The sequence below is a fragment of the Leptodactylus fuscus genome, chromosome 8, assembly GCF_031893055.1.
Source record: "Leptodactylus fuscus isolate aLepFus1 chromosome 8, aLepFus1.hap2, whole genome shotgun sequence".
NCBI classification, from domain to species: domain Eukaryota; kingdom Metazoa; phylum Chordata; class Amphibia; order Anura; family Leptodactylidae; genus Leptodactylus; species Leptodactylus fuscus.
The window spans coordinates 26800988-26828033 of record NC_134272.1 but is presented as its reverse complement, the minus strand read 5'-3'; the positions used below and the strand labels follow the sequence as shown (position 1 = coordinate 26828033).

The window sequence follows — 27046 nt, the reverse complement described above, 5'->3', positions numbered from 1 at the left end:
TGCAGAGCATATAATACTGTCTGGGGTCCCCTCACTATTTATATCACACAGTATCTGTTTTATAGCAGACGTGATATTAGTACAGGATGTAAGAATATTACACGGTAACTATAAAACAGATCCTGTGCGATGTAAATAGTGAAAATTAATTGTTCAAAGTACCAAATGCCGAGACCTTTACATTTCAGTACAACGTTGTTTGTATTATTGAAAGCTCTGTAAAGCCCCACATGACTGTAATTTTTGGTCAGTAACTGTCCGCAATTGTGGATCCGCATAGTATTAAGTCTATATTGTCGTGTTGGCACTCCGCGAAAATTTTGTGGGTTTTGGGTTGCAGTTTGGGCACTCGGTCTCTAAAAGGTTCGCCATCACTGGGCTAGGCCCACATGACTACTTTGGCCGTGACTCCCGTCATACAACCAAAAATCACTGTGTTGCACTGTGACTCTTTCACTCGTGTTGGTGGATTGAGTCACATTTCAACCCCTAGGGTGTGGCCACAGTGACTTCTAGTCCCAAACAAGTTAGTCATTGTTTGATTTTTTTTTTTTTTTTTTTGTGCAATTGTTGCAGCAACCTCCTGTCACTATGCAACTCCATTCGCTAACATGAGTGAAGGAGTTGCTGGGCAATACCCCAATTTTTGGTCACTTGATGGGAATCATGGCCAAAATAACGGTGTGGCCCTAGCCTTAGACTTCTGTACTTGACTGGTGGGGGTCTGAGACCTGGACCTTGCACCCATCAGACTGTCTTGGGGCACTGGAAGCCATTTCAATGGACTGACGTTAAATCTGCTCTCGTCCTAGTAATATGAGCAGCACTGCAGGACTTTTTACATTGTCTTGTATATACATTGTGTTCTAATTATTTTCTCTCTTCTGTTTCTAGGCATCATCACAAAAGCAATGACTGAAGGTAGGACCCTATAGATATATTTGTTTTCAGAAAAAATACATACCGTTTAGTCTAAAATGCCATTTATTACTTTATTATTTATATTAAGGTGGTAAATGAAATGGGTCCTTAGGTCATTTTCATGCCAAGTGGGTTTTTGCCTTCTTTTATTTAGGTCCTTACGCTGGTACTTGCTAAAAAGTTCCTTATAGTGAATGTGTCACCAGAGAATGAGCTGATTTAAATACATTTTTATCATTTTACATGTTGTTAGTATTAATATTTACATGTTAGTATCTGTATAGTTAAAAATAATCCTGTGATACTCACATTAAGCCGAATTCTGTTCTTCTACTTCTTGTTCAGATTTCTTTTTGCAGCAGTCACCTCCCTTACCGCACACTAGTTCTACAGCTATCATGTATATGTAGATAAGACACAGAACCCAGGTAATTCTACAGAGGACATGGAGCATGCTGGGAACACTTCTCCATAGAAGTCAATGGGGGTCTGCTCCAGACTGGTGTTTCTAAGGCCTATGGTCCATCTCTGGGAAACATGAAGTGACTCAGTATTTTGTGCTTAGTGGCCACAGTTGGAACTGCAAGATTTAAAATATAGATAACGTGGAATATGAGGGGTTTTATTGCTGCTGGATTGAGGTGTTTAGGCCGGACTTATCCCTCCATTACCCTTATTAAAAAATAGTCTACCACTTCCCTCAAGCATATTGAATTTCCATCGTCATGTTACCATATCCCTGAGTGGGATCAATAACCTGACCATTTCACAGTATAATACATTATGGACATGGTCATACCAATTGTGTATCCTATTTTTCACTTACTGTAATAAAGCATTTGTAAGAGGAGAAAGGAGGAGATTTTCTTGTGAATTTTATTTAGGATTAATATTTTTTAACCCTTTTAAGGGCTTAATCATAAGTAGTCAGACCTGAGGGCCATTGTTAGGCCCCTAGCTGCCGTAGTACTTTGCTGGGGGGCTGATAGTGGGGTCTTCTAAACTTATATAGGGCTGCCAAGACTGCAATCTCCATCAGTCCCACAGAAGTGAATGGAATTTCGGGAAGACATGCACACCAGCTCTTTATTCACGTTACTCATTCAGTGAAACATTTGGTTGCCATTCTCCTGACCAGTGTTCGTACCCCAATCCTATTATTGGAGATTGCTATTGGGATTGAATCCTATTGGGCTTCAGTGTCATTTGCTGCAGGATATAATCCTTACATTCGCCTATTCAGTGCCTTCCATACACCTAGCACGTAACTTCCATCAGATGCCGTATTTGCACATTTTATCACCTTTCACAGCATTACAGTCAGTCTATAAAGTACAGGACACTGACTAGTCTTCTACCCCAAGTCTGGTAAAACATTCAGATTCTTTTTTTTGCTTTGATCTGTGTTTACTATGTCGCCCACATCTTGGCGTTGGAGCGATTTGCATTGTGTCTACCCAACAGATACCGCACCACATTAAATCCGTTTGCCATACATTGAATGAATGATCATCTTTTTCAATTTTCTGCCAGTGTAAAATTGTAGTGCTTAGCCGCATAAAATCTGCATTCATCAACCTGTTGAAAAATCGCTGAGATAATGAAAAAAGGAACTCATGCCTCAGCAGTTCTATATAAGCATGGCATCATTTTCTCAGCCTCACTAGTCACAATGGAAGATGAGGAAGCGCAAGTAGCCATTTAGTGCCGAGCCTGGAGGAATCGTCTACAGAGGCCCCCTCGTGTCTCTCCGGACCTGCTGTACGTCCAGTAGAGGTGCAGGGTGTCAGATTAGGTCTACCTGGTGCTAAGGTTTGCTAAAAACTGACCTGTGCTTTATATAGGACCATCTAGATACATTTAGCCGTGCAAGGTTATGTATAGGCAACAGGACGTGAGTAAATCCACACATAAATCGCAGGCACGAACCGATGGAAGAGATTTTGGATGCAGAAAAAAAGCGATAAATCACGTTAGAAATCTTGTAAATTGTGAACCTGCAGCTGTCCGCAAATGTTCCTATACAGCTGTCAGACACATTGCCAGAAGCCCACAAGAAGAAAATGTAATATGTTGTGTGGCCTTTATATAACACAGGAGAATTCACTAAATCCACATTCCTTCAAAGGAACAGGGTTCACTTCATATTGTTAAATTCCTGAGCTTAATCCCCTTGTCAGGAAAGGACAATGTCAGAGGAAGTAAAGTGTGACAGCGAAAAATGGGAGACTTACAAGGAAAGCGATCCTTCCTGCCAGTATTGTTTATTGCATTCTGTGTGCAAGTGTTTCCCCGATAGGGTTCCCTTTAACTTGGGCTTCTAGGCTTCCCCAGAGGACGGCAGGAGTGAGGGCAAACTTGTTTCAGCCTCATAACTTCTTGTCATAGAAGTAACACACTGGACACACGTCACTTATACGGAGGCTGCTATACTTTCCAAATATGACTTACTTATTCTGCATTGCAGCTCCATTTCCATGAAAATCTGCATTTTATTCCTGTGCAAGGTACTTTGGGGCATTTCATCTGCTGGGGCTTTGCTCTCCCCTCCTCAATGTGATGTGTATAGGTCACCCAGCATTTTCATGGTGATAATACCCTTCATTAATAATCTCCGAAAACCCCTTTAAATGTCCAAATAATCAATCAAAAATGACAGAAGGAAGAAAAATGTCCGTTCCTATTACATGTATTCACTTGACTGAAGTGCTATTGTTATGGGAGATTTCCTGTTCTACATTAAGCCTGTGATCCATGTCCAATATCCCTTTATGATCACGTTCCAGATTGGACGGCTGACAATTCAGCTGACAGTCCGGTCATTTACCAAAGTGGAAAATAGTGATCAACTCCGGCTTTACATGTCGCGAGCAGATGGAGGCCGAACTGCAGGGGCAATAGATTCATGTAGTCAAGGACAAGAATGTAGGGCGGGATGAAAGGATTCCTTCTAAGATATGCTAATCCTTATAGCACTGAAGCCCCCGATTTTATGGGCTCCATTTTAACTCCTGCAGATACTCAGTGTCTTATGTGTTAGTGACCATGGGCTCTGCTGTTATACAAGAAACTCTTACCTGTGGTGCAAGTCATTGCCTTGTGTGCAAAGATTTGGGAAACCAACTGCATGCAACGTCCAAAACGCATTCATTAAAGTCATTAACAAGTGGGAGAAATCTATATCAGCAAAGGGTCAGAGTGGGGTGTTTGCAGCCCAAAGTGAATGGCCCTACGTTGCAGTACCAAGTACATCCACTGTACAATATACAGCGCTGTTTGGTTCACTCATATAAACACAGCTGACTGGTGGGGGCGCCAGACCTCCATCATTCTGAGGGGCATTTTATTCTTATCGGAAAAGTGCCTTAGGAAGATTTCTTCTGCTGGGGCTTTGTTCTCCCCTCCTCTTTAATAGGATGCCTACAGATTTTCATAGGGGCGCACCCCTGATACTATAGATAGGCCATCTATACTTTAAATCCTTGAAAACTATAAAATAAACCCTTTCTTTTTCTAAAAACGGTTCGCTAGCCAGTATGCCCCTATCAGGCTAAGGAGGAAGAGCCGGAAGATGGAAGAGATTTATCAGACGGACGTCCTAGTTCTTTCAGCCTGTCCTCTGTACTATCATCGTCCTCACTATCTGATCAATGCAATGTCACTATGAACGTCCTATCCACAATGTAGCTGTGGTTACCCCTGACCAGCTCCCTCCACTCCCATTGTATCAGATGATAAGACAGCCATCCGATGTTACCATGGACGTCCAGACGTTACTGGTGATGGGAATGACTAGCAAAGCCACTTTGTACACACAACGTTTAGTGTCAGCGCCGCTTAGACTTCAGAATGGAAGATAGAAACAATCAATTCCGAATGCTACTTATCCTTCATGAAATAGAATATCTGAGATGGATTAATAGCATAGAATATGGGAGCCGAATCCATTTGAGACAGTCAAGCCAAATAATGATGATATAACCAGAATTCATAGAGGAAATAATGTCACTTTGTATTTGTGGTTTATCAATGAGTAGTAGTATTCTATGGTGCTTAGTATTCTGTGGTCAAACATTTGTAATGCGCTTTTCACAAGGAAGTGTTGTGGATTAGGGGAGTTAATGGCTACCCTACATCCTCAATGGTCAGATGTTTTACAGGAGGAAACCTATGATCATGCAAGCTTCAGGCCCCTGGTCGGATTAGAACCCAGAACTCCAATGTTACAAGACAACAGCGCTAACCACTGACCATCCGTGCTGTTACGTGTCCTACTATTTCTTTTGCATGTGCAATGTTCTGGATTGCTAGCTATTGCAGGTGTAGTTTTACATAAAGGGTTTGTTGGAGCATGTTATACATTAAATATATACCAGAAGAAGGCTTTCTATAATCCACTTCTAATTGCTGATTTGTCCGCTGTCACCCTCCATTTGCTTGAAGTCATTTCATTTATAGATGGCAAGGCAGGAATACTTATCTGCTAGGTAGGTGTTGTGTACCAGGCACCACTCTTCTAGTATATGTATATGTTATATAGTATATACTGACCTGTGCTGCTCTTCTAGTATATGTATATGTTATATAGTATATACTGACCTGTGCTGCTCTTCTAGTATATGTATACATGAATGATCTGCACCGCCCTTTTAGAATATGTATACATGTAAATTTTAAGTGGTTACCTCAGGAAACTTGCGAACCACATAGACTACAATGGACTACGTGTGGTTTCCGCACGAAAATGTGAAGAGAAAAGTGCTGCTTGCAGGAGAGGGGCTCGAACCGCAGATGTGAACTGGGCCTTATTTGAACTGCTTAGGGGGCGTTCACACTTGCAACTGCTGTCCGTCTGTCATGAATCCGCCAAAATTGCAGTAAAAACAGATTGGGGACGGCTTGCAAACGGTCCTTTTTAAACCCATTCATTTGATTGGGTTTTTAAGCCCTTCCCGCTGACATTTTTTGATTTTCGTTTTTCATATTTTTTTATACTTACGTGTACGGGGATTTCTAGAGCATCTTTTTTTGCGGGGCCGGGTGTACTTTTTAGTTCTACCATTTTGGGTAATTGCTATGGCTTTGATCATTTTTTTATTCAAATTTTCATCAGAGGCAAAACAGTGAAAAAAAAAAAAGTCGGTTTGGCATTTTTTTCCCGCTATGGCATTTACCGTACAGGAAGAATTTTTTTTATAGATTTGTACAGCGGGCGATTTCAGACACAGGGATATGTAATGTGTAGGTGTTTCACAGTATTTAAGTACTTTTATATGTTCTAGGGAAAGGGGGGTGATTTGAATTTGTAATACTTTTTAATGTTTATTTATTTATTTATTTTTGCGTTTATTACACCCCCTAGGGGTCTTCAACCCCAGGGGGTTTGATCACTAATGCAATGCATTACAATTCTAATGCATTGCAATACAGTGCAAAAAAAATCGTCTTTTTTTTTTTTTTTTTTTTTTTTTTTTTTTCCACAGGTTTCATAGAGCAGCCTGCAAAACAAAATCGTTGCAGACCGGCCAGGGAACCTTCACAAGGCTCCCGGCTGTCTTGCCGACATGACGTTGGCCCTGGCGCTTGCTCCAGGTGCTGACGATCACCAGCAAAATGGTGGTGCCCATGCACCGCTGGGAAGATGGCTCCTTGGTCAGCTTTGACTGAGGCATCAGAAGGGTTAATTCCCAAGATCGGTGTGGACACCGACCGTGGGCATTAGCGCATGTTGTCTGCCGTATGATACAGCAGACACCAGGAGGCTATGGCGGCTGCCTGACTCCTGGGACATAAAGACGGACATAAAGTCGGACATGCAAGACTTTTTGTGTCCGTCCAAAAAAAAAAAAAAAAGTTTCATGGCAGAGAGGCTGCAAACAGACCCCTGCGGATTACTTTAAAACCCATTCAAATTAATGGGTTTTAAAATAGACCATGTGCAAGCCATCCCCAATCTGTGTTTCTGCAATTTCGCCAGATTCACAACGGACGGACACCAGGCACAAGTATGAATGAGCCGTAACTTGTACAAATCTGTGCAGATATTACCAATCACCTGAAAACTGTGCAGATTCTCTGGCTCTTCTATCATCTGCAGTCCCTACCTGCACTCCCTATTCTGCCTTCTGTATGGGAGTGGGCCCTCTTTTTCTTGCTTAGAGCTATGAATGCTAGACAGGATATATCCCGGCTCCATATTGGAGGCCGTACAGGCTGTGTTTGGGTTACTTTGTTAGCAAAAGGCTGTGCTTGCTTCTCCTTGCAAGATCACCACCATATTGCTAAGTTTTAGTACATAGAAATGCTTCTCCCGTTACTGTCGCAAGATGCTAAGAGCTCTGAGGATGTATGGAGGGTTCCTCTCCATGTTCTTGCTTGTCTGGCACATGGTCTCGGACTATAATTCATTACGTTGTTTCGAATCCTTCTGAGAAATTACTGTAAATAGAGTTGCCCCAATATCAAAGCAAGTTGTCAGGTAACACATTGGTCACATCTGTGTTGGGGTCAGCGTAACAAATGTTGGACATAGTTGCACATCGTGGTACATTATTTTGTTCCGTCCTCCTGGACGCCATTCTTCAGTCATGACAGATGTCAGCAGAGCATTAGGCATTTACTTAGAAGAAGGCCCAGAAAGCTCTTTAGACCGGCCTAATGGCTAGAATGAACTTGTATGGCTGAAATGCAGTGGCGAGTATTGAGATCTGAAGCTCCCCTTACTTGGTAAGTGGCCCATGTATGTCTAGAAAAGCCTAGTGTGGTCTCCATTGCCTAGTGAGATGGATTAAAAAGCATAGCCAATGAATTTCTTATTTCTTTTTACCTAAATGGTATACCCTTCCATCAGAGCTGCGCCTTTCCCCTCTTACCTGTTAGGCCGGGGGGGACCACGTGGCGTAAACCTGTCAGCCAATTCAATAAGTGACGCTGTCAATGCCTTCCTTTCATGAGCCCTGAACATCCAGAACATGCTTATTGTTCACTTTAAACCAGGCGACATTTTCATCGCGCTTACCCATCAGGATTTTCTATTCGCCGTTCCCTTCTTGTAGTAATTGGGCCTAAATTGGCAGGTTCTTGGATTTCAAGACGACTTGTAAGTTGCTGAATTTATTGCAAAGCTAAATTTATATGTTGAAAAAGTTAAAAGGTTTCTTATGTCATTTGGCTTTCTTATAAGCCCTTATCTGTACATCTTGAGACTGCACTTACGCAGACGGTCATTTCTATAAATGTTAGGTTATTAGGTGTACCGTGGTTATGTACGGTAAATGGCTGTGAAGTTACAAAAACAAGTTTGGAGTGGAATCCATATTTTCCAGACCTGTTTGTCAGGCAGTTTCATGGCCTTTATTTCGGACACCGGTGTGTAGATATTTTATTAGAATACATTTAATTGCACTATGGTGTATATAGACAGGGTTGCAATATTCTTTATAGATTCATATTTTTGCCATATATATTAAAATCAACTTCTCAATTACTTGTTCGTTTTCATTGCAGAACGAAGTGGTTTTCACCAGTCCAGGAAGCAGCAAAAGTATTTCACAATGGACGTGGATGATGAAGAAAATATGAGTAAGATGTAGTAGATAATGAGTTTTCGAGAGAGGCTTCATTTTGGTAAATGAAGCCTTAAACGGTCTCCTAGCCGCTTGCATTGAAAGCTTCCCCTCAGTTAATATCCATGAAGGGCAATTTACTCAATGCCTCCACCATTTTTAGGCCACCGAGTGTTTCTATTTACACCAATATATTGTAAAGCAGAAGTTATGTACCTATAAAATATTCATTGCGGTGAGTAGTTTTCGCAGCCTTTCACCTCAGCACTTGAAAGTCTTTGAGTAACAGGTTCTCGCCACCTGTAAATATTTCACTGCCGTGCTCAGGCAACAAATTGTTCCCGTGGAGAGGCCAAAGCAGAAACTCAGGACAGAAATTTGTGTCAATAAGTGTCTTATTGATGTGGGTTTAAGATCTACACAGATAAAAAAATCTTACTTGTAGTGTTTGGAGGTCGCACAATTTTCGGAACAGAACACCAAGTCTACCAGGGCTTTGCAGCCTGAGATGGTAGAAATGTGCAAACTCCTGCTTCAAAACTGATCTATGGCGTTTAACCATTACAATTAAATTGTAATCATTTATTATACGTAGTCATGTTTTCCATATTACTAGAATAAAGTGATTTTTTACTGATTATTATGCGTAACCTATTTATGATGGAGATAGGTGACCGACACCCGGGACCCTCTCAGATCAGAAGAAGTAACCGCAGCATTCAGGTGAGGGCTTAGGCCGGGGGCCCCACAGGCTGGAAACGCCGCAGGAAAAATCGCGGCGTTTTACAGTACTTCATGCGAATCCCATGCCCACTTTGCAGAAAAAAATCTCATCGTGGACTCACTGCGATTTCCAAAACCGTTGCGGTTTTGAAAATTGAAGCATGTTAATTATATCTACAGAAACGCCGGCGGATTTCCCATAGATATAATTGTAACAGAAATTCTGCGGAGGAAAACTTTGTGAACTTTCTGTTCAAAGCGCTGCGGGAAGAACCGCAATGTGTTCACGCTGCGGTTGTTCCCGCAGAGCTTTAGTGCTGCGTTTATGGCCTGTGGGACCTTAGGCCTCATTGTATAGAAGCTGTGCTTGGTACGGCAACTCAGCCCCATTCCCTCGACTGGGATTGAACCGCACACTTGCCACATGAGGTATTAATGTTTTAACCAACTGATCCTTGGGGGTCCCGGGTGTTGGACCTGCACTTACCTGGAGACTACGCCTATAATATTCAGACCTCAGAGAGCCCATGGTATATCACACATTAGTTACCGTACATTCACATCTTCTATTACAGTAAATGTGCTCACTTGTGAAAATCTGATCCTATCAGCAAACAAGGATTGCATACTTTTTTATTTTTAATCTTAAACTGTTTTTTTTCCCCTTGGGCTGTTGAGCGCCGAAAGGAGTAACCTATCGAGCTTTTGCTGGAGGATGTTATAAATGAAAATTTAGCAACCATTCCATCAGCTTTGTTAGCTGGGTAAAGTGGTGTGTGTTTGCTTTTGTGTTCCTGTCCCAGGCTCCAGTACACCTTGGGACTAATGTTATCCAAAGTGAAATATCTATGAGAACTTGCCTGTTCCTCATTTATAGAGGTAACCTTTGGAAATAATAGATCAAAGATGGAGAATGAATGATGTGACTTTTGTAAAATATAAAAAACCTTTGCACTTCTTATTTGGAAGGTGTTGACAAAATTAATGTTTTTAGACATAGCTATGAAACATTTGTTCCCAAAGTCTTAAAATCAGTTTTCGTTGTTCTTCTATATCGACCATACGTCCCTGGCCACCCATTGCAGTCGCCTGGCACCCATGCTTCTATGGACATTGCCGGCTTTAAGAAAATGCACGTGTGTCTCAGTTTTAGAATTTTTCGTCCTAGCTATCGCTTTCTTTGTATAATTTTCATTTATTAAAGGTATTTAATTTTGCATAGCAGAGATAAATAGGCCAAAGTCAGTAAATTTTTGGAAGATGTCCAATACATTTTATGTTCAATGTTGACCTGTAACTGGCAAAATAGCCTTTGCCATTACAACTCGAAAACCTATATCCCGTGACCACACATCACTGAACCAGTGACAAAGATAGATAAAGGAATCTATAAATTTTGCATTTACAAGATCCTGCAACGAAGGCGTTGTAAGTTACTCTTTCTGGGCACCACAGGTTCAAGCAGCACTGACGTAAAAGAAAATCGTAACGTGGATGGAGTGTCAAGAAAAGATGGGAATGGCCAAAGTACCGGGGAGGGGGCTCAGCTATCCAATGGGGGTGAGGGAAGCAACAGGAAACGTCCATTGGAGGAAGGTAATAATGGCCATTCCAAGTTTCGTCCAAAGAAGAGGAAGAAAACACCAGGGCCCGTATTGCCAAAGAATGCGCTCATGCAGCTGAACGAAATAAAGCCGGGTTTGCAATATAAACTTCTTTCTCAGTCTGGACCGGTTCACGCACCAGTTTTCATTATGACTGTCGAGGTTAATGGGCAAGCTTTTGAGGGATCAGGGCCAACAAAAAAGAAGGCTAAGCTCCATGCCGCTGAGAAGGCATTACGGTCCTTTGTGCAATTTCCCAATGCGTCAGAAGCTCACATCGCTATGGGGAGAACTCTGTCTATAAACACAGACTTTACTTCTGACCAAGCCGACTTCCCAGATACACTCTTCAATGGATTTGAGAAACCTGATCAGTCAGATCACGCATTTTTCTTAGGCTCCAACGGGAATGAACCCTTTAATTCTGCAAGTGACTATAGCATGGCCTTGGCCGGATCTTGCAATCTAATTCAGTCCCCACTTCCAACTCCTTCGTTTTTTCCACCTTCAAGTGGGAAAAACCCTGTGATGATCTTAAATGAGCTGCGGCCAGGACTGAAGTACGACTTTGTGTCAGAGAGTGGGGAAAGCCATGCGAAGAACTTTGTCATGTCAGTCACAGTGGACAACCAGACATTCGAGGGGTCTGGTAGGAACAAGAAACTTGCTAAGGCACGAGCCGCACAGTCGGCTTTGGCATCGTTGTTTAACATGCAGTTGGACCAGACGCCTTCACGACAGCCTGTTCCAAGTGAGGGCCTACAGTTGCACTTACCTCAGGTAAGGAGTTTCACAAACTGCTTTGGGTTAGTGTGTTTCTTTACAAACCTTTGTGTCCGGCTGGGTAGTAACTGACTGCATCCTCTTGTGACACTGGAGGTTTTCTTTTTTCGGGGGATGTTCTGACTGTACGCCCCCAGGAATAGCTATCAGCGCTCTTTTCAGCCAGTGCCACATGAACGAGTTTGTTCTTGCTGACTCTTATGTCGCCAAGGGTTATGGGAAAGGGGCCAGGGGTATGGCTGGGTTCTCCTAAATGGGAAGTTCAAACTCAACTCCTGCAGGAAATCAGATCATTTATATTCACATTTTCTTTACTGCAGGTAGGTTTTCTTAAAACGGATCATTTCAGATCAGATAGGTCTTCTTTAAACAGATATCCTTCAGAAACTTGGACTTCTTTCCTACTTCTAACCTTTGTTCAATCTCTTATAACTAATAGAGTGGCTAAGAACCGTCAGCCTCACACACAGATGTGTTACTTCTAAGGCCCAGTTCATATCTGTGTTCGGGTTTCCGTTTGGGAACCCTCTAAATGGAAACCTATACACATTAAAAAGTGGTTACCTTAAGGAAACTCCCAGACCCCATAGACCAGGGGTGGGCAATTAATTTTCCCATGGGGCCGCATAAGAAATTGAAACTATTCTAGAGGGTCATGCGTGCCGTGGCACATTTATCTCCACCCACTTCTATGTTGACTCCGCCCATTTTCAATCATCTTTTCATGTGCCCCCACACAGTATAATCCTCCTACAGTCACATAACATTATATGTCCCCACAATATAATGTTCCCTTCCAATTGCCCCACAGTATTAAGTCCCTCTCCTGGTGCCCCAGTTTAAACTGGTGGAAACTAGAGGGGACATTAAACTCGGGCAGCTGGAGGGGGGAATTAATCCGTAGGGGTAGCTGGAGGGGACAATAAACTGGGGGCAACTAGACAGGTCCCTCTCCAGCTACCTGCACGGTTTAATGCCCCTTCCAGTTGTCCCCAGTTTAATGTCCCCCCCCAGTTTAAGTGCCACCTTCATCTACCCCCAGTTTCATGTCCCCCCCCTCCATTTCTCTACCAGCTTCATATCCCCCTTCATCTGCTCCATTTCTTGTCCTCCCTCCATCTCACCCTCAGTTTCATGTCTCCCCCCCCCATCTCTGCCCCAGTATAACATCCCTCCTCCATATCTGCCCCCAGTATAACATTCCCCTTCCATCTCTGCCCCTAGGTTACTAAGACACAGACAGACACACACACACTCTCCACCCTGCATCTCACATCGCCCCTCCCTCCCCTCTCAGTATCTCTATCTTCTTGCACTGTCCTGGCTATGCGGGCCGGATTTAATCAGTCAGGGGGCTGGATATGGCCCGCAGGCCGTACATTTCCCAGGTCTACCATAGACTATAATGGGTTCTGTGTAGTTTCCACACTTGCAGGACTTTTCTCTCTGCATGTTTTGTGTGGAAACATGGACCCTATTATAGTCTATGGGGTCCGTGGGTTTCCCAGGTAACTGTTTTTTTGATGCGTCTAGGCATCCATTCGGGGGTCCCAAAGTGGACTCCCCAAACGGAAACCCAAACACAGATATGAACCGGGGAGGTGTGAGGAGGAGGCTGCTGAAAGGAAAGGGAGTGACACAGTTATAACAGAGTGAAGAGAGGGGAAGGAAAGCAGTTTGGAGAATGGAGAAAGAAGCATTTTTCTTAATGAGATTTATTAGTGTACTACTCATTAATAAATAGTTGGAGGTAGGCTTATAATTGGCATGTACAGAGATTATAATATGTGTGAGAGAGATACCAAACAGGGGAGAAGTTCTGTTCTGTTTATTTTATTAACCTAAATTTTAGATTTTTTTTCTTTAGTGTGTAGTGGGAACTTTAAGTGACTTGTTCTGAATGAAAGTCTCAAAGCCATTGTGCCAGCATGTTCAATGAATAACATAGTGACCGTATTGCCGTGGTTTACTGATACCAATCAATATGGCGGCAGGCACAGATCTAACCCTCCAGCAGAACGACTGACCTTGTTGCATTGCCTCTTTTATGTTTAAAGGTTTTGGCCGATGCTGTTGCACGCTTGGTTGTAGATAAGTTCAGCGAGCTAACAGATAATTTCACCTCCCCACATGCAAGGAGAAAAGTCCTCGCTGGAGTTGTCATGACAACAGGTACTTTAATGTTTTCTGTTTTGTTCCCCCATTTGCCAATCCCTCTGTGCCCCCCTCCCCCCCCCGACCTCTCTGAAGCTACTCAATAATGATTATTTTTATATTTAGGAATAGATGTGAAAGATGCCCAGGTTATTAGCGTATCCACCGGAACAAAATGCATCAATGGAGAGTATATGAGTGATCGCGGTCTGGCGCTAAATGACTGTCATGCTGAAATCGTATCTCGCAGGTCACTGCTTAGGTTTCTCTACACACAGCTTGAATTATTTTTAAGGTGAGCAGGACAGGGTCCAGAATTTTCATTGAAATCATGAATCACCTGAAAATATATTAGTCAATTTGTCAGCCCCATTGACTGCGTGCCCTGTTGTCTTATATTGCCATACCTCTGGCTCTGCCACCTCAACCCTAGAACAGGACGGCTGTAGAAACTTAAAGGGGTTTTCCGGGCAAAATAACTTTTTTTTTTTTTTTTTTTTTTGTAAATAAAGCTATTTTAGTGCTATTAATGGGTTAATAATTGCACCAAAATAAATGTAGCAGTGTTGTGAGTGATTTCTGGCTTTCTCGGGGAGCTTCTGGCATCCTATGCATTTGTTTACATGCTTCTCTAGCCAACTACTCCCGTGGTCCCGCTCTCAATCCCTCTCTCACACTCCCTCCCTGTTTACCTAGCCATCCCGCAGACTACAAGTCCTATATATCTACCTAACTGAGCCACTAAAACCCTGGTCCATAAGGCCTGTGGGTGATTTACTATCCCAAATCACCCTAATAGATTCCCTTTATCCTGTAAGAATTGGGACACTGTTATTTCTTTAGGTTACTTACGGATGTGTTTATACTAGACACTAGCAATTTTTGCCTAAAAAAAAAAATCTATTTATGTTTTTTTTTAAGGTAAGGGCAACTCTCTCTCTCTCACTCACTCTGACTCTCACTCTCTCTATGTTTTTGCTTAATGTAAATTTAAAAAAGTTGAGTGATCTGGCACAGGGAGAAGCAGTCTGATGTATCTGATACAGGCCTTGTCCTACTGCTCTTCTTCTGACTACAATGAAGAAACTATTCATCATAGTGTGCAGAAAAGACTAAAAAGCCGGCATTGAATAGGTGGCAAAACAAACAGCAATTTCACAATTCTGGCGAAAATCAGAATCACGATTTGTCTTTTTTTTTTTTTTTTTTTTTTTTTAATTGACTGTATGCTTATGCCATACGGCATCAACTAGGGCTGTGCAATTAATAGGGATCCTATGGACACGTCAGGATTACCAGAAATCATTGGTGTATGGATGTGTCATCTGTAGTTAAAAAACCAGAAGTCCTTATAAGACTAGATAAGATAATCCTTTAATAGTCCCACAATGGGGAAATTTCAGTGATACAGTTTCATAGATGGTACAGTAGTATATAAGAAGAGAGAAACACATACAAGCTCATGGCAGATAGAGAAATCTTAGGAATCATAGCAACTAAAAAGAAAGAAAGACACACTGCGGGATCATTTAGTTCTCTGTGTGAAATGATGTTGATAATACAGCCGAATGTGGTTGGAGGACACGAGGAGGGGGCACAGCATGTAAATAAACAGGCAGAAACTGTTTTTTTTTTTTTTGCAGAGGTGGGGGACATATGCAGCTATCCCGATAACATGGTAGTTCTTTGGTAGGTAGTGAGATCTCCTGCTCACAGCTGATAGTTCGGTATCTTGCATCAGCACTATTGTCCATTAACCACAAAAATGCCCCAAATGTCCTTCATCACAAGCCCTCCTCCTCCTCTTCCTTTCTTCTTACCACTGTGTGCTACTGCCCAAAGAAGTCTGAAGCCATCCAGGTATACATGGTGCTGCTCTCTTGCCAAGCTTCCATAACTCCTGGGGTAGGTGGGTCTTGGTAGGTTCCCAGGCTGTAGCAGAGTCCCACGTGTCCACAGTAAAAGAAAGAAATACCAGTCAGCTGTAGGGATCTTCACACATCAGCAATAGACACCAAAAATCATCTCCTTGAAAGAAGAAGTCCACACTTCCATGTAGGTTTCTCCTCCAGCTTTGTCTGCCTCATGGTGAGACATGCTGTCCTTAGCTCCTGGGGGGATGGTAACAGTCACATGTGCACACAGGAAACTCCAGCTGAATCGGGTCTTGAGTCTTGTCCATGCTTTAACAATAGAAACAAAAGGAAAAAAAATACTCCACAGGGTCTTCCATTCGATTTATAGTTGCTAATTCATAGTGCTAGTTTGCTTGGTTAGAGGATTCTTGAAGATACAGACAAAAAGAGTGAAAAGGAAAGATAACGGTTGCTCTCAGCTTGGAGCTCTGTATCGAAGCAGCCACTCAATGCGGCGCCATCTTGGAAAAAAAGTGTGTTATGCCAGTGTGAACAATGCTTTGGTTGCATTCATTGTAGCAAACAAGCGAAAAGAGAGCAAATGTCACAACCCTGTATATAGAGTAGTTTTATTGTGTGGTAATGTAACATTCAGTTGCTTAAACTAAGTTATTATCTCTCTCATACATTTTTTTTTTTTTTCCTCAGCACTAAAGAAGATCAGCAAAAATCCATATTTATGAAGTCTGAACGTAGCGGCTTTAGATTGAAGGACAATGTTCAGTTCCATCTGTATATTAGTACTTCGCCATGCGGAGATGCTCGTATTTTCTCACCACATGAAGCTGGACAAGAAGGTATTAAAGTCCTCATGACCTAAAATTGTGCTGAAATAGTCCCCATATGGCTTAGACCCTGAATATTGAAGGTATCGACCTCCTGTTTCACAGATAACTTATCAACATATTGTTACTAAACAGTTCCCTTAAAACAAGCGGCTATTACTTTCTAATTGCACTTTTATAATGGACACTACACATTTCCATTCCCAGACTGGGACTTGTGTCCCATCTGAATTAAATTCACCATAGCATTTTTTATTTATTTATTTATTTTTTAATGTAGGTTGTGAGCCCCATATAGGGATCACAATGTACTTTTTTTTTCTTCTATCAGTATGTCTTTGTAGAATGGGAGGAAATCCATGCTAATACAGGGAGAACATACAAACTCCTTGCAGATGTTGTTCCTGGCAGGATTTGAACCCAGGACTCCAGTGCTGCAAGGCTGCAGTGCTAATCACTGAGCCACCGTGTTGCTCCATGAATACACTATAGCGTTTTGTGAGCCCCATACTGTCGTATAATCTATTCCAGCGTCATGAATCCTCTTTCTCAGTCTGATCGCTTAACAGATTGTCTAAGAACTTTGTGCGTTTACCTTATTAGTTCTCATCCGTTTTGTAGACAATTCCTGCTTACACATGTGGAACCTTGATGAACAATAACTTTATATCCACATTTAACTATGAGTGAAGCAATAACTGTTGTCCGGTCATATGGTTTGGCTAGATAGCTATCCATGTTCACACAATTCAGGGGAGTCAGTAGCTGCCATGTTGTTCCTGATCCTCAACACCCACTAGAGTAAATTTTTAGAAAGCTAATTTTCTTGTAAGAATAATTTTGGAGTGTAAGAAGATACTGTAACAGAGTATGTCTGCACAAACACATGAAGAACATAAACTCCATGCAGGTAACAATGCTAACCACCATTGAGACGCCTGAACCCTCCAACAGTCCCTTTCATCAAAGGAAACTATCTATATGTACCCCAAATTGCTGCCATCCCACAAAAAAAAAAAAAAAGTTCATACTGTTTTCAATATAAAAAATAAGTTATGGCTCTTCGATTTGCAGAAATTGATAGGAAAAAAAACCCCTCTTAGTTGAAAATATTCTAAAGATCCTTCATGAGAACATAACCTACTGTAATGAGCTAAATATTGTGGAGTCTCTTCCTACAAGATTGCTGGATTATAGGGGGGTCAGATAAATGTGATTGCTTTCTTAGAATGATTTTTGCCATCCTGATGATGGACATCGAGCGAGGGAATCTCTTACAGATGCGTGTCTCGGCTTCATGGCGTGTCTCTTGGTTTTATTGACGTCTGACTCGTAATTGCGCACATCTGTCCATTGTATAATGTAAGTCTGTTGTAAAGCGACTTCATCTGTTTCCAGGACTTGATGGACTGCCTGCGGGAGTAAGTCTGTACTGCAGGATTTCTATTGACATTATTTAATAAAAAATAATTATTTTGTTTTAATTGTTAAGAATGCCACAGGTAGCCCTTTATCTGTTTTGTAGGTGAGGTGGCAACTCTATACGGACATGTCTTCTATATTTCTTTACAATGATTAGTTAACATGGATTTATGTTTTTTAGTCTATTGACTCCTTTGTGGCAGACACTCTATGTAATCCTCTATCTATAATTTACCCTCCGTTGCAGATCAGGGTGATCGCCATCCTAACCGAAAGGCCCGAGGACAGCTTCGTACCAAAATAGAGTCTGGAGAAGGCACTATTCCTGTACGGTCAAGCAGTACTATCCAAACATGGGATGGTGTCTTGCAAGGAGAAAGATTGCTTACCATGTCTTGCAGCGATAAGATTGCCAGGTGAGTTTATGGAATAATCTGATCACAGTACCAGGAATATGCTACAAATACTGACAGCTGCTAATATCTAGCGAAATAGGACTACAACTAACGTTTTATTTATATGTGGCTTTCAGGGGAGATTGTGCCATCTGCCTCTGTGTGTTGCATACACGGGAGGATATATACAAAGACCTGAAAGAATTTATGTGCATCTGCAAGCGCCAGAAATTGAAATCTGCATCTACAATCTAAAATCTACATTTGCCCTATAGTTTGTTCCACTTTCTGGAGTAAATTATAGTATCAGATAACGGATTGCCCAGCCCGTTTTTCTCAGGACTCCGCAAACTGAGTGTAACTTTTGCAATTTATGCCAGAAATTCTATACAGATTGTTTAAAAATATTCTCTGCCTTGTATGTATATATCAGCCAAAAGATAATGCAAACAATTGTTTTTGTTGGGAAAAGAAAAACTGTGCCTCTAAGGGTAAGTTCACACAGGTTTTTTGGATCGGAACCTGAGACGGAGGCCACCTCATGTTCCGATCCAAAAACCGAATAGCCGCGACTGAAAGCCCGTGCATTGTACCAGCATCCAGCTGCATACTGCGCTCCGGATTAGGCCCAATGAATGGACCTAGTCGGGAGGAGGGAGTGTCTTCAGGCCGAATCACAAGGTTCAACGGCCTGAGGAATGAGCATCTCGCTTTTTTTCCAAGAGCTGGCACAAGCCGGTTCCTGGAAGAAACACCTGAGCGGCTCCCATCGATTTCAATGGGAACTGTCTTTTTGGTCAGTATTTTGAGGCGATTATGGCCTCCAAAACCTTGATCAAAAAACCCTGTGTGAACTTACCCTAACACTATGTATTTGATGGTGACAACCCTAGAAGTCAGTGACCAACTCTTAGAGGTCTTGCAACATGACTAAGGAGTTGAGCCAAACCAGAAAAAATTCTTCCATAAGCAAATGAAGCCCATTCAAATTTGCTTCCACAGAGTCAGCCAGTACCCTGCTCTGTACTTCTCAGCGGTAAGACCTGCTACCTTACAATACGTTCAATACATTGTACTGGAGGTATATTTTTCCTGTAATGGGAACTAATTTGTATCTCCACCACCCCCTTCCCCCCAAACTTCCCAGGGTAACCTACATGAGTTAATGTCTCTCTATGCCTACATAGTGGTCTTCACAAGGAGTCATACCTAGAGTCAACCAACTAAGGAAGAAGTTTAGAACAAATCTTGTTCAGTTTTGAGACAGGACCTGCTTTAGTTCTATTAGATCTGTGAGCTGCTCTGTTGTTCATGATGACCAGCTGGGATATTCTTGATGTCACAAGTACCAGAAATGTAATGGCTTCCATTATAAGTCAATGGGATTTGGCATGGTCCAGTTTGAAAATGGATCCAGCATATAATACATTTTAAGGGGGGGCACAATGATGTAAACCCTCAATATTATTCATAAGTATCAGCAGGACTTTGCTGATGGTTCATATAAGTGGGTTAGAAGTAAAGTCTACTTTAGTTTTGTGTACACATTGATTGTAATTCTTGCTCAGAGGTGATGGAGCCTTTTCTTTTTGCAGATGGAACGTGGTGGGAATCCAGGGATCTCTCTTCAGTCTCTTCGTTGAGCCAATCTATTTCTCCAGTATTATCCTGGGTAGTCTCTATCATGGAGATCATCTCTCTAGAGCCGTGTACCAGAGAATATCTGATATTGAAGATTTGCCCTCATTGTATTCACTAAACAAACCTTTACTGAGTGGTAGGTTCTATACATTACTGTCTAACATAAAGGGAGTCACCAGAGCCCAGCATATCATGGCAGATAGGTTAGCGTCACCTGAATCAAACAGCATTTCCTCTAATGAATCGGTGTCTCTGTTGCTGTTTTTATCAATGATTTTGTACAGATTAGCTCTTTGGAGCTACGAGGGCCTTGACACTTATCTCTATGGAGCAAGACTAATATCTGGGCAATGGCACGAATTCCCAAAGGGAAAGCACGCTTTGATTCTGGTGACCCCCGGCCTATCTGCATGGCTGGATTCTGCTGACAGACTCCCTTTAAATGGTCACTAAATTTTTAACAAACTTTGCATTGTAAATCAATAGTGCATCCAAATATAAGAAATTGTGTAAAGTGTCTGAGCAGGTAGATTTGTTTATTTCTTTACTTTTGTGACTTTTTTCCCTCCCCCTCTGTTACTCACTGCTTAATCCGTCTTGCTTAGAGCAAGACGGACCTCATTTTAGGGAATTATCAGATTACATAGAAGTCTGTAGAGAGCGGAAGAGGGTGGAGTGAGCAGGAGCTATAATATCTATAGTATCCTGTTTGATCCTGTTAATGTCTTTGGATATAAGAGAGACTTACATAAGCAGATTCTCCTATACTTTCTGAGTGCAGTGTATAGGGAAACAGATTGCAATCTTGGGGAGAACTAAATATTAGATATAGAACCCGTGGAGGACGAAATAAACCAAAGAGACACAATATACGTGAATTATTTTTTTTTTATGTAAAACATTGAAGAACCTTCAGCTATAGCACCTGCTCAGTTCCTGTCTGGGCGCCATTTTGAAATTCCTGCCATACTTTTATAGCTGATGTTTGGAAGGGGTTAATGATGAATTATCGAAAATGGCGTTCTGTATGATAAAACTCCGACAAAAACTGAACAAAAAATTTTCCACCTGAGCGAGAGAAGCTGTTCTGCGGAGGGTGATTTGCGCTTACAATTGGCCTTTTATGGGAGAACTATGTTCCTGTATGACTTTATAGCTAAAAAAGGGGGATCCCAGTCTACAGAAATCTTAAGTAATGTCCATATCCCATGTTCGGTGCGCCAATTTAAAAAGATGTCACCCGTATGTGATCTTAATCGGGATTATTCTGCTTTTTATTTATTTTTATTTTTTTAAAATGTAGATTGTGAGCCCCATATAGGGATCACAGTGTACATTTTTCCTATCAGTATGTCTTTGGAGTATGGAAGGAAATCCACGCAAACACAGGGAGAACATACAAACCCCTTGCAGATGTTGTCTGGATTTGAACCCAGGACTCCAGCACTGCAGAGCTAACCACTGAGCCACCGTGTTTCCCCCTTATTCTGCTTTCTCACCAGACTTTCTTATTTGAATACATAGTTTTATTACTCTCTTGTGCTCCAGTCTGCGGCATGCCTTACCATCTACACACTGTCTTTTTTCTGCCAGGTATTAGTAATGCTGAAGCACGCCAGCCGGGCAAGGCTCCTAGTTTCAGTGTCAACTGGACAATAGGAGACGCCAGCCTTGAAGTCATTAATGCTACAACTGGCAAGGATGAAATGGGTCGTGCATCGCGGCTTTGTAAACATGCTCTCTACAGCCGATGGATGCGTATTCATGCAAAGGTGAGTTTTGTAGGGTTTCCAGCGATTCAGAGTTGCCAAGGATGCACAAATCTTATCGCTACAAGGAAGGTTGTTGGGCTCATTTCATCTTGTCCTTGTTGATCCCTGTCCCTCCTGTTCTCATTCCGATGCTGTCTTGGTTCCCAATCCAGTCTCTATTTCCTGTTCCGTCTTGAAACACAGGAAGTGTCGCTGAGCACTCATATCCTGTGTATTGAGAGAGATCTGAATGTAGAGACCACCAGGACCCCAGGCAGCACACGGAGGGGGATCAATGAGGTTTATTATTGCATATGTTTTTTGTCCATTCTGATTCCTTTCTTTAAACGGATTCTATCATTAAAATGTCATATTTTTGTCTCTAACACGTAGGAATAGCCTTAAGAGATGCTATTTTTCTCCTACCTTTAGATGTCTTCTCTGCGCCGCCGTTCGGTAGAAATCCCGTTTTTCTTTGGTATGCAAATGAGTTCTCTCAGCACTGGGGGCGGTCTTCAGCATTCAAACAGCACTGTGGGCGTCCCCAATGCTGCGAGAGAAATCTCCAGCGCCGTCTCCATGTTCGTCTGGAACGGCCTCTCTCCGTGTCTTCTTCCGGTGCTGGGGTCAAACTTTAGGCATGTGCAGTCGGCTCTGCCGCCAGGACTCACTATTCCTACGTGTTAGGGGCAAAAAAATGTCATTTTATTGATAGAATCCCTTTCAAAATTCACAAGTTAGTTACCAATTAGAGATGAGCGATTAGTATTCGATTGAGTAGGTATTCGATCGAATATTACGGTATTCGAAATACTCGTACTCGATCGAGTACCACTCGCTATTCGAATGGAAAAGTTTGTTGCAGAACCAGCACTGATTGGCCGAATACTATACAGTTGGCCAATCAACGCTGGTTCTTCTCCTACCTTTAGAAGTCTTCTCCGCGCAGCTTCCCCGCGGCGTCTTCCGGCTCTGAATTCACTCTGCCAGGCATCGGGCCTGGGCAGAGCTGACTGCGCATGCCCGCACTACATTTTCTTGTAGTGCGGGCATGCGCAGTCGGCTCTGCCCAGGCCCAATGCCTGGCAGAGTGAATTCAGAGCCGGAAGATGCCGCGGGGACGCTGCACGGAGAAGACTTCTCGGAGGATCCAGCCCGACCCTCACTCGTGGACTTGGTAAGTATAATTTGACCGAATGTTGCCTACCCCTGAAACGAGCATTTTCCCCCTATAGACTATAATAGGATTCGATAGTCGAATATTGAGCGGCTACTCGAAACGAATATCGAACCTCGAACATTTTATTGTTCGCTCATCTCTATTACCAATCCCTCTTTGTGTTTTACTCCATAGCTTTCCTCCAACCTGAGATGTAAAATCGGGAAACCCAATCTTTACTACGATACGAAGCAATCGGCCTCCGAATATCAAGCGGCAAAAGAGTGCGTCTTCAAAGCTTTTCAGAAGGCAGGACTTGGAGCCTGGGTTAAAAAACCTATAGAGCAAGACCAGTTCCCCCTAACCGCTTAAAGTCCTCCGTTTTAGTTTCTCCTTTGTCAGGCAGGAGTATATGGACACCGTTTGTAAACCTTGTCATGATTTCTCAGTTTTCTGACGTGCCAATCATCCTCATCTGCCTTTTTATCTCCCTATCTTTTACACCTGTAATTTTTGAACCATTGCATTGTTTTATAGGATCTGGAAAAAAATATTGATTTTATTTATTCCTTAGTGACCAAAGGCAGTATATTTTTTGTAAACGCCTGCCTCAGTTTTTATTTTAAGTAAGACGTATTACCTGTAGCTGGATCTCTCACCTCTGTAAATTGTAGATACTTACAAGAGCACCAGTGTGCTATACAATGGGCAGCTGACTTGAACTTGGAAAGCGACTCTTCTGTCACTGAAGACATGTTATTGACCATGGTTTTACACTGTATTTTTAGGTGGCGTATTTCATGAGCTTTGTTTTGTGAGATCTAGCCTGCTGTCGACACTAATGTAACCAGCAATATGTTTTGCTTCGGGTTGGCAATTTTTACCTGTCCCTGCTAACGTATTGCCCGTTGGAAAACTTAAGAAATGGCGCCCTGTCCGCTATAGTACAAGGGTTCAAAACCAGCTGCTACACATTCGTGTCATTGGTATCTATTTATGTGTGGCTAAGATTTTATTCTGCAGATTTTATTCTGTACCCGTGTCTCATTTACCCATGTTGTGAATTCAGAATTTTACTGTCGGTAACTGGATTGAAACACATTTGTATTTTTCTTGATCTCTAGGATGTAATTGTGAACCAAGACCTATAAAGAAGTACTTGTTTGCTGAAAATACAGTATATGCATAAAACCACTATTTGTTTTGCAGACAGACGTTGCTTGATATTGGGTGACGGGTTAATAATCCCTATTGGTTTCATATAGATCAATTCCAAAGTTCAAAAAATATTACAGGAGTGGATGATGTGAAAATAGAGCGGTGTAGTAACATTTAACAAAGGGATATCATGTAGGGACCAATTTGTTTTTCATACAATAGCAGCTGCTACATCCAAAACTAATAGGGCAGTGCTTAGACCGAGATTGTGCTATGTCAGTCAGTTCTTATGTTGTAGTGGTGGTCTACCCTAGAAACTTTGCTTTTACTGGGAGATTAGCCTCAATAACAAGGGGCTGTATGGAGACATTAAAGGAGTGGTGCCACTATGGACACTTATTTCCTATCCACAGGACAGGGGGTAAGATTCCGATCACCAGGTCCCCCCAATGGTGAGGAGAACAGGGAATTGAAAGTCTAAGGCCTCCTTGTGAATATGTTTGCTTGGCCCTTCACTTCTATGGAGCCACATGAGTATACAGTCCTGGCAGGCCCATAGAAGTGAATGAAGCCACAGTCACGCAAGCCCAATGTACCTCTATTCTCAGGGAGGCTTCAGGGGAATTTTTGATCCCCAGTCCTCCAGATGACTTGGGGACCCCATCAATCAGACACTTATCCCTTGTCCTGTGGGTAGTGGATAAGTATCCATAGTGGCACAAACCATTTCGGGCTCGTTCGCATGGAGCAAGAGGGGGTGGATTCAGATCTATGTAGACCGCTAGCTTTCTTTTTTCCATGAGCGGTATGTTCCGGCTCACGGTAAAAAGAAGTGATCTGCCCTTTCTTTAGGCGGATTCCGCGGCTGAGTCAGCCCCAGCGTCCGCCTCGCAACAGCACACTCTGGACGAGGCTCGTTCATTTGAGCCTACTTCGAAGGGGGAAGCCGCGACTGTCGTGGCAGGTGCATTTTGGTCCAATTCTGATGCGGCTTTGCGCATCAGAATCAGAACCAAAATACCCGGTCCTATGCCCTGTGTGAACGAGGCCTTCAGTGTCAATTCTTTGAGCGCTTACAGATCTGTAGTATAAGCTGTGTAGACTACATGTGTCTTCATACAGGTTCCATGCACACAACCCATCCTTAGTCCTTCATCACACACAATAGTTTTTTGTGTGTGTTTGTTTCAGAGTGAATGTATTTGTTTGTTCCTTCTCTATGCTCCATGCAACTCTTCCATGAGTATAAAAATAAAAACACGTGCAGCCATGCACTGGGTTTACATGTAAAGGGTTTTTTATTCGGTAAAGTAGCAATAGTAACTGTGGATCATCCATTCACATAGTCACGAGCGTGTCCCTAGCCTCAATCTCCTTTCATATAAAGCTCAATATGATGTCACGTCAACACCTTTTGATGTGCCTTTTATTTTTCTCTTGTGACTATTAACTTGTTACCAGAAAACATGTTTATTTGCTACTCCCATCCCCACCGAATACATGAATGAGGGCCCTGAGTTGTCCTATTTACATGGTGTTGTATTGTACAAGTACACAGCACTCTCTTCATAGTCAATAGGACTGGGCTATTTTTCCCTAAAAGTAAAATTGAAATTGTGGAAACAAACATGGACAATTTCCAACTTTAATCTTGTGGGGTTTTTGAAGACTAGCCCAGCTATTGACTACAGGGAAGAAACTATTGATTCTTGTTCACTGTCAGAGGAGAACATTGCAAAATTAATAAATGAATTGCACCACGATAACTAGAGTTAGCTGAGCTTTGTTCGATAGACGACAGTGAATGGAGTGGTGGTGCAATGGTTAACTCACTACTCCATAAATATGAACACTATAAGGGTAAGTTCACACTGGGTTTTTTGGTCAGGATTATGAGGCCGTATCCACCTAAAAATCCAGCTCCAATTAAGTTCAGTTCTTTTTTTCTGGGAGCCGTTTGTTCCAGCTCCCGGATAAAAGAAGTGACATGCTCATTCTTTCAGGTGGATTCGCCTCGCGACATCCACCTGAAGACACTCCCTTGTGACTAGGCCCATTCATTGAGCCTAATCTGGAGCGGAGTGTGCGACTGGATGCCGGTGCACTGCATCACCATCCAGTCGCAGTTACCCATATTTTGGTCCGGAACTTGAGGCGGCCTCCGCGTCAGGTTCCAGACAAAAAAAACCCATGTGAACTTACCCTTATGCCTTCTATAAGTAGCTAGAATGGAAAGTAAAACTGAACCCAGAAGTAGGACACATGTACGAAACACTGATGCAGGCAGAGAGCGACTGTGGGACCAGCGTTGCTCCTGCTCGGATCACTGGGTCTGACATATGTACTAGCAGTCTGCACTACCCCATTAGTTTTGTCTCTAGCACCTTCACTGAAAGTTTAGACTGATTTAGCTGTTTTGTGTAATGGTACTCTAATGGTATTTTGAATCTTTACACTTTGGAAGAATCCATTAAAAGCTGAGGCCCCACGTTGCGGAAACAGCCTCTCTGTTCTGGCCTATAATGTCTTCTCTAATATGACGTCTTTGAGACGGCCCCTTAAGACTGGGGACTCTTGGGGAGCAATGACAGTGGGTTATCTGACATGAACTTGCCAATGGCTGACATGCTGCAATCTATGTATTCTGATACACATCACAACTAAAACCTGCAACACCAACAGACCTGCACTTCAGGTTTTGGGCCCAAAGTATTTCAGTTCTCACGGCAGGCTTCACCTGCAAGCTGTGGGAGACCTGCAGCGATTTGTGATTCTGGGTGACTTCTACCACCAAAGCTTTCATGGGTATTCAGCAATGCATTCTCGCTCAGTGTCCCCGGCCTTAGTGATAAATTACCAAAACTCATTTGTTTAAAAAATTCTGGTTTAAGGCAGTGGAAGGAGAAGTCAGAAGAGATCTGGTAAAGTAGCAATAACTTACATCTCCCTGGTGCTAGAAGTGCCCGTAATTGTGACAGCATTGTGTTACAGAGCAGCCATGTTAGGTTGGTTGGATGTAATGTATAAATATATGCGTTGTTGTGGGTCATGGAACTATTGTGGTTCGGG

The 27046-nt window shown here is 42.4% G+C and overlaps 1 protein-coding gene across 1 annotated transcript in view; it reads left to right on the top strand.

The window, feature by feature from the left end:
• The window catches only part of ADARB1 (adenosine deaminase RNA specific B1), a 70311-nt gene extending 46298 nt beyond the window's left edge, over window positions 1-24013 (top strand). Inside the window, exons 3-12 of the mRNA XM_075284946.1 lie at window positions 895-921; window positions 8428-8502; window positions 10665-11593; window positions 13654-13768; window positions 13877-14045; window positions 16315-16463; window positions 18121-18289; window positions 19864-20045; window positions 21503-21681; window positions 23015-24013. Of these exons, the coding sequence (XP_075141047.1) occupies window positions 912-921; window positions 8428-8502; window positions 10665-11593; window positions 13654-13768; window positions 13877-14045; window positions 16315-16463; window positions 18121-18289; window positions 19864-20045; window positions 21503-21681; window positions 23015-23191 (2154 nt within the window). The 5' untranslated portion in view covers window positions 895-911 and the 3' untranslated portion in view covers window positions 23192-24013. The remainder of the gene's footprint in view (window positions 1-894; window positions 922-8427; window positions 8503-10664; window positions 11594-13653; window positions 13769-13876; window positions 14046-16314; window positions 16464-18120; window positions 18290-19863; window positions 20046-21502; window positions 21682-23014) is intronic.
• Window positions 24014-27046: the final 3033 nt, after the last annotated feature.